The sequence below is a fragment of the Lipotes vexillifer genome, unplaced genomic scaffold, assembly GCF_000442215.2.
Source record: "Lipotes vexillifer unplaced genomic scaffold, Lipotes_vexillifer_v1.1 scaffold422, whole genome shotgun sequence".
Classification (NCBI taxonomy): domain Eukaryota; kingdom Metazoa; phylum Chordata; class Mammalia; order Artiodactyla; family Lipotidae; genus Lipotes; species Lipotes vexillifer.
In genome coordinates, this window is record NW_006779087.1 from 3,317,248 (window position 1) to 3,324,451 (window position 7,204).

Consider the following 7,204-nt stretch of genomic DNA (forward strand, 5'->3'; position numbering starts at 1 on the left):
GGAATGCCCCAGATGTGTTTGAAGAGACTTGCACAGTAATTTGCAAATAATCTGCATCAGCTCTCTGGTTCAAGATGCATGTGCTGGGTGGTGGAGGGTGACCAAGAGGAGCAAACGGGTTTGAGAGGGGACTGGAGGGTGGGAGAGGGGTGGGGGGAAGGTTCTAGAATAAGGCTGCTGCTTTCTCAAGACCACAACTACACCAGGTATAGGACAGGGCAAGTGCTAGGAAAATTGTCACAAAGCTTTGCTATCGTTTTGAAGATGGATTTTCTTGATTGGGCATTTGCTTGTTTGTTGTAAACTTTTGAGTGTTTTCCAGAGCTCCTACAAAGTTTGTTCAGACAGCTTCTGGTTGTTTTTTCAATGTTTCTTTGGCAAAAGGAGAGCTTGGTGGTTTACAGTCTGCCATTTTGCTATCAGCACATGTACCATAAGATTTTAATAAGATAAATCCATGTGTACATATTATTTTGCAACCTGTTTATTATTCATTGATATATTCTATATATTTTTCCTGGTCAGTATTTTCTTTCCATTATTCCTCACGGGTACATAATAATATAAATACTAAGTGGGCTTAGATTTTGGAACCAAATCGTCACGTACCTGCTGTTGGGGAAGTTCTGGGCAAAGTGAGGAGGTACCAATGTGAGAGGCTGCCCACTTTGCTGGGGGAATGGTTATAGGTGAATACAGCAGAATACTGATACAAAAGGATCCAGATTCACCCTATTTATATTATTGAATCCAAGAAACTTTCGCTTGTGATGTAAGAGACTGGGGGCAAGGGAGATACTGGTCACTTATGAGGAAATAGGGAATGGTGTGGACAAAAGGCAGCACTAGTGAATGATGAGCCTTGCACCATATCCTGAGTTTTCACTACCCATTCAGAGAAGTCACAGTAGCCAGAGCACACCAGAGAGACGAAGGACTCAGCTTCATCCATCTCCTCAAGAGTCTTAAGGTGTGAGAAGGTAGATATTTCCATTCTCGTTTTCCCTTCACACCTTAAGAAACCAGAATCTGAGTTTGGTGGTGATTTGACCAGCTCTCCTGCTTTTAACTTTCCCTGCTGGGAAGACGGGATTCACATCCATGTACATACTTCTTCCTGCTTTGTAGTATTTCTTCAGAATACATTTGTAGAAATAGAATTTCAGTTCAGCAGTATATACACTTTAATTACCCTTGATACACTTTGTCAGGCAAGTTTCTTGGCCATGAAGTTAAGTCTAAATAAAAATCAAACATCTTACTCTCTTGTTAAATGTCATTTTGCTATGTTAGACCAGAAATATCTTTCCCCTACTGGACATTGAGAGTTGATCCCTTGGGCATGGCTGGAGTGATATTAGAGAAGAAGGGAGAGAAACTCAACCATGACTTCTTGGTATGGGCAACTAAAAGGAGAGTATACAATATGGTGAACCATATTCTTCCCATTACACTTGCCAAACATTTAGATGAAATCTTATCCGTGAAGGGGATCTGAGCATAAGGATGCCAAACTGCTGTTTGTTGAAGTTCTCTAAAGGATGGGGGCGAGGCACATGGGGATTGGGAGTATGCTTCATTCTTGAAAAGGCGTTTGCCTGATGAAAACTGCAAGAACCATTCGTAACAAAGCAAGGCAATATGAAACCACGCATTATAGTATAAATCTGCTTTATTTAGCAATACAAGTGAGCAAAGAGCAGAGGAAGCATCACAGGGATACAGACCTCCATACATCATAGAACTAGTCACTTGTGCTTTCATGATCACTGCAAGGGAGGAACACACCACCTGTGAGATGGGACACAAGGGGCCAGTGGAAAGCTAGGGGGATTGCTCTGTTCTGGAGTAGGACCCAGCCAGGGACATTCTGATGGTGAGCAATGGAAGCTCAGATGCAGCAGGTGTGGCAGAGAGGACATGAGGGCACTCAGCAACTTCAGTTCTAACTCAAGGAGTAAGAGAAGAAAGAAACAGGAGAGAGGAAGCAACTGGAGGAAAGGGTAGTGAAGCTGGAGAGGGAGCCTGAGACGCTGTGGGACCATGAGCCCATGGCAGGCGTTCAAGGCTTGTAGCCCTTCCTGCCGGAGGAGGAGGTGGTGGTGAATTTGACGGTGGAACTGCTGCCCCCGGAGGAGCTGAGGCCACCACATATGGCTCTGCCACTGCCGGAACTGAAGCCACCTCCAACGCTGTAACCACTGCCGCAAGAGTAGCCACTGCCTCCGCCCATGCCTAAGCCACTGCTGACACCGCCGGCACCGCCATAGCCACTGGAGGTGGTGGACTGTACCACGGCTGGAGAGGCAAGGGGACAAGGCCATGACAAGACATGGTGAGCTCACTGCCACACAGAGTCCAGTCAGAAGAGCACAAGGGCAAGGGAGGGAGGCAAGTGAAGATACTTACAGATGTTGACTTGTCCAGCGCCTTCCCCATACAGCCTAGGAGAGAGGAGACACAGCCATTATGAGACCTCAGAGCCAGAGCTGGACCAGCATGGGAAGCTTTGGCATGAGGAGAGCCCATGGGGAACGTGCCTTCTACGTGGTTTTCTGGGAGTGGCATTATGGCCACGACTAGAGTGCCTTCCACTGGTGCTCACTGGCTGGACACCTTGGAGACGGACCCAGATGTTTGAGGAGGCTGTGTGAGTTACTCACCTGCACTCCTCGCCCTCCAGCAGCTTCCTGTAGGTGGCGATCTCCACGTCCAGGGACAGCTTGACATTCATGAGCTCCTGGTAGTCCCTCAGTAGCTGCGCCATGTCCTGCTTGGCCTTCTGCAGGGCATTCTCCAGCTCGATCAGCTTGTTCTTGGCATCCCTGAGGGCCATATCCCCACGCTGCTCTGCATCGGCGATGGCGGATTGCAGGTTGGTGCACTAGAGGGGAAGATGGGCAGATGAACCTGCAATCTGGACTCCTGAGGAGATGAACCATGGTTCTTCTTTCCCAGTGAGGAAGAGCTCTAGAGCCCAGCTTCCATGGAAAAGGAGGTTTGATACGTTTTGTCCAGTCTTTTTCCATTCTGCAAACCTGAACTAGGCTAGGAGCTCCCTATGCGCTTCTGTGTTAATCACCCTAATGAAGATGAAGGTGGTGACTGCTGGAAGACACTACAGCAGACCCAAGACCAGGGGACATTGGAAGAAATGGACCCACTGGCTTCTTCTGAATACTGGCAGTTTGGGTAAGTTCATGTGGGTGCACACTAACTCACACAAAACTACAGACACCCACAGTAAGGAGATGATTTCACTTTAAACTGTTGTGACCTTGCCTTCCTTCCACTTCACATTTTTGGAAAACCCTCATTTGTCCTGTGTCTTTTCTCACCTTCTTTTTACATCAAATCTGAGCATATTTGCAGCAACCTTCCTCACACTTTCTGGCCTGACCTTTTCTTTGCCAACTTGTGTCTTGCATTCCCAAATCAATCATTCCTCTTATGGAATCTCATTTCAGCGCCTCAAGACCTTATCTCTGTACCACTGAGCAGTCGGGATTGGTCCTGTCATGCGTTTGTTTCCTGCTCTTGGGTTGGGATCCATCTCTCTAACCTGTGGGAACTCACTAAGGGAGGAAGTACATGTCCTCCCCTCCCTGCTGTTCCCTCAGTGCCCAGGAATTCCCTACATGGTGGTTGATGATCCCTGGTGGTCTAGGAAGGAAAGGATGCTTTTCTCCTCCATGGTCCCCACCATACCTGCTTCTTGACGTGGTTGATCTCAGATCTCAGCCTCTGGATCATGCGGTTGATCTCAGAGATCTCCTGCTTGGTGTTGCGCAGGTCGTCCCCATATCTGAACGCCGAAACCTGCAGCTCCTCGTACTGTAAACCAGAGGGAGAGAGGATGGTGTTCATGGGCTTCACAGGACACTAATCAAGGTTTTCACAAATGGAAACTAATGGTTCCTCCACAAGGCGTTTTAAGAAAATTGGTGTTACAAGGTCATGGACACTGTACACCCATCACACACCACCCTTGGTAGGACCACTGACTGCCTGGCTCTCTTCAGGACCAGAACATCCTCTGTACTGTTTCTGAGAACCAGCATCAGGGTGAAGCTAAAGCAAAGATCCCTTGGCCTTTATCTATGGTAGCTCTTGTCCTACATTTAGGTTCTTTGACTTACTAGACTTGGACATAAATACTGTAAAGATCTACTCTGTTGGTTCAGGGTACACGTTCTTTGAGAGGAGCCCCGCTTCCTAGATGTAGATTTCCCGAGTGAAGTCTCGGGAAGCCTTGCTGGTCTTCAGGGAGGAGGTACAGGGATTCTTCATCAGCTTCCCCCTCACTGCTCACCTTGCACTTGTACCAGGACTCGGCCTCCTCCCGGCTCCTGTGAGCGATCTCCTCATATTGGGCTTTGACTTCAGCGATGATGCTGTCCAGGTCCAGGGTGCGGTTGTTGTCCATGGAGAGGACGACAGAAGTATCTGAGACGTGGGTTTGCACCTGAGCCAGTTCCTGCAGAACATGAAATCGTCAGATTCTCTTTTCCCATGACATTTACAGAGGTACCCAAGCCTAAGATTTTCCATCCTTTGCAAATCTCTTTAGAGTCAATAAAGCAGAGTGTGGAAAGATGCTTACTGCTTCATAGAGGGCTCTGAGGAAGTTGATCTCATCCATGAGAGCGTCTGCCTTGGCTTGTAGATCAACCTTATTCATGTAAGCAGTATCCACATCCTGGGGAAGAAACCAACAACTTGGGATCAGATGAGCCAAGCCCTCCTTCCCAGTCTGCTCCTCCTTTAGTCTCGCTGATTATTCTTTTCTCAGAGTCCTCTCCTTCAGCAAAGAAACATGAACCCCTGATCTTACTCATCTCACCTTCTTCAGATTCACAAATTCATTCTCTGCTGACATGCGCTTGTTGATTTCATCTTCGTATCTGGAATTAGAAAGTGTAAAACCTAATTGAGTCAGTGATGAAGATGATACAGAAAAGGCAGCCTGGGATCCCAACTTCCCACAATGGATATATCCAAATGGAGCTTTCCTGCCAGTAAGCCTAAAAGATGAATTCTGTGGTCCCTAAATTGTTTACATCTTTACTCTCCCCATCCACCTGTATGGTCCTTTTGTTCTTCAGGGTTTGTGTTTAGGCAAGAATTGTGGTTTCATTTCCATGGACACGTTTTACTAAGAATCATGCCCTCATTTGGACCTGGTCATGTAATAGACTTGAAGCGTGGGCTTCAGGAAATTGAGCCCTTTTCTTTCCTGTAACTCACTTCTTCTTGAAGTCCTCTACCGTGTCCTGCATCCCCCTGAGCTCTGAGTCCAGGCGGCCTCTCTCCATGACAAGGGAGTCCAGCTGTCTCCTGAGATTGTTGGTGTACTGCTCGAACAAAGGGTCCAGGATTCCCGTCACGGTCTTGGTGCCCTGCTCCTGCAGCAGGGCCCACTTGGTTTCCAGGACCTTGTTCTGCTGCTCCAGGAATCGGACCTGGAGAAAGACAAGATGGTTATTTGTCCAACCAAGGAAAGAAGGAAGGAAGGAAAGAAGGAAGGAAGGGAGGAGGGAAGGATGAGAGGTGAGTTGACTGTCCCCAAGCAGATCTGATGGTCCCCATGGTGCTGGGCTACTCCAGAGCATGTACAGTGGCTCAGGCTGATAGTTCTGCTCCCCTGACTGTTTTCCTTCACACCACACAGATCTCACTGGCCAAGTTTCCCCAGGGAGCTACCAGATAGTCCCTCTTCTCAATTACGGAGCCTGTCAGTCAGTGACTTTCAACATTTCTTTTCTTCCTCTTGATGAGCACAATCACAAACGTACTTTAAAATAGTATTTCTCTCGTATATTGCACAGAGTTATTTTATAGAGTGTATCTCAGTTAAAGGGATGTCAAATGTTTAGAATCTAATGGTTAAATTCCAACCCTATTGATGATTGGATTTAATCTTCTTTCCCATCTAGTGTATGAGTCCCTCTAAAACAAGCTCCCTTAATGCTCATGATCTGGTTCTACAAGATAAGTATTTCTATGCACATATACATGTTTCTGAGTCCTTTTTTCCTGGCATTTCCTTTGGTTTTTTATCTTCTTTCCTTCCCCGCTGCCATCCCAGCTAAGGTTCAAGTGCTGTTTCCACTGTAATTCCCTTTTTAATTTCTTAGACCCTTCAGAAGATCAAGCTAACTCGTTCCATTCTCAGTTCCTTTCCTTTGCTTGGGGGTTATCAAGAGTGGAGAATACTTCCCAGACAGGAATGAAGACATTTAAGGGATCAGTAGTTGTAAATGATTTTTATCACCTTCTGTCTGTGGCCCACATGGAGCCTGTCCTGCATCCCAGTGGAGAGCTAGCCCGAGTCCCCTCCTCCCTCTCTCCAGAGGCTCCCCCTGGTAGGACACTGGTTGCGTCTCTCGACTGGGGACTCTGAAATCCCAGTGGAGGGCAGGTGCTCCCGGCTCACCTTGTCGATGAAGGAGGCGAACCTGTTGTTGAGGGTCTTGATCTGCTCCCGCTCCTCAGTCTTGATCTGATGGATGTTGGGGTCGATTTGCAGCTTGAGGGGAGTCAGGAGACTCTGGTTGATGGTGACCTCTTGGATGCCTCCAGGGGGGCAGACGAGGGAGCCAGAGCCCCCATAGCCACCACCAAAGCCAGCTCCACCACCGAGCCCAAAGCCACCACCAGCTCCACCGCCGAAACCAAATCCACTCCCGGCTCCACCTCCAAAGCCGAGACCGCCTCCAGCTCTGCCGCCATATCCGCCACCGAGGGCACAGCTGCCCCCTCCGAGGGAGATCCTCTTGGAGCCGCCCACGCCATAGAGGCTGCAGCTGCCAAAGCTAGCTCCTGCACCTACTCCAGTGAGGCCACCACTGCCTCTGGAGCGGCGCACGGGCATGCAGCTGAAGCCAGAGCGGTTGACCCCAGGGACTCTGGCTGAGCCGGCACTGAAGATTTGGCGGCTGCTGCTTTGGCTTTTCACGGTGGATTTGGAAATCATGGTTCCTGAAGTCGAAGAGGCGGAAGAGGGTGTGAGAGGTGGAGGGTAGAGCTGAGAAGAGCAGTTCAGTGAGACGAGGTTCCCAGCAGTGGCTTATATATGGGGAAAATGGGCTGGGCTCAGTGCTGGGAGGTGAGCCTGCAGGTTCGGAAGGCTGGGCTTTACAAACAGTGAGATCACATGTGGTTTATTAGAAAAGTTATGAAATCTGAAGATCGCATTTTAGGT

The 7,204-nt window shown here is 48.5% G+C and overlaps 1 protein-coding gene across 1 annotated transcript; it reads right to left on the minus strand.

Annotated features, from left to right (window-relative positions):
• Positions 1-2,062: 2,062 nt before the first annotated feature.
• Positions 2,063-6,976, minus strand: LOC103087354 (keratin, type II cytoskeletal 6A-like). Its single transcript, XM_007452361.1, has 9 exons — positions 6,437-6,976; positions 5,248-5,462; positions 4,844-4,904; positions 4,604-4,699; positions 4,313-4,477; positions 3,709-3,834; positions 2,664-2,884; positions 2,410-2,444; positions 2,063-2,298 (listed from the first exon to the last, which is right to left on the minus strand). The coding sequence occupies exons 1-9, from the start codon at positions 6,974-6,976 to the stop codon at positions 2,063-2,065; spliced, it is 1,695 nt and encodes a 564-aa protein (XP_007452423.1).
• Positions 6,977-7,204: the final 228 nt, after the last annotated feature.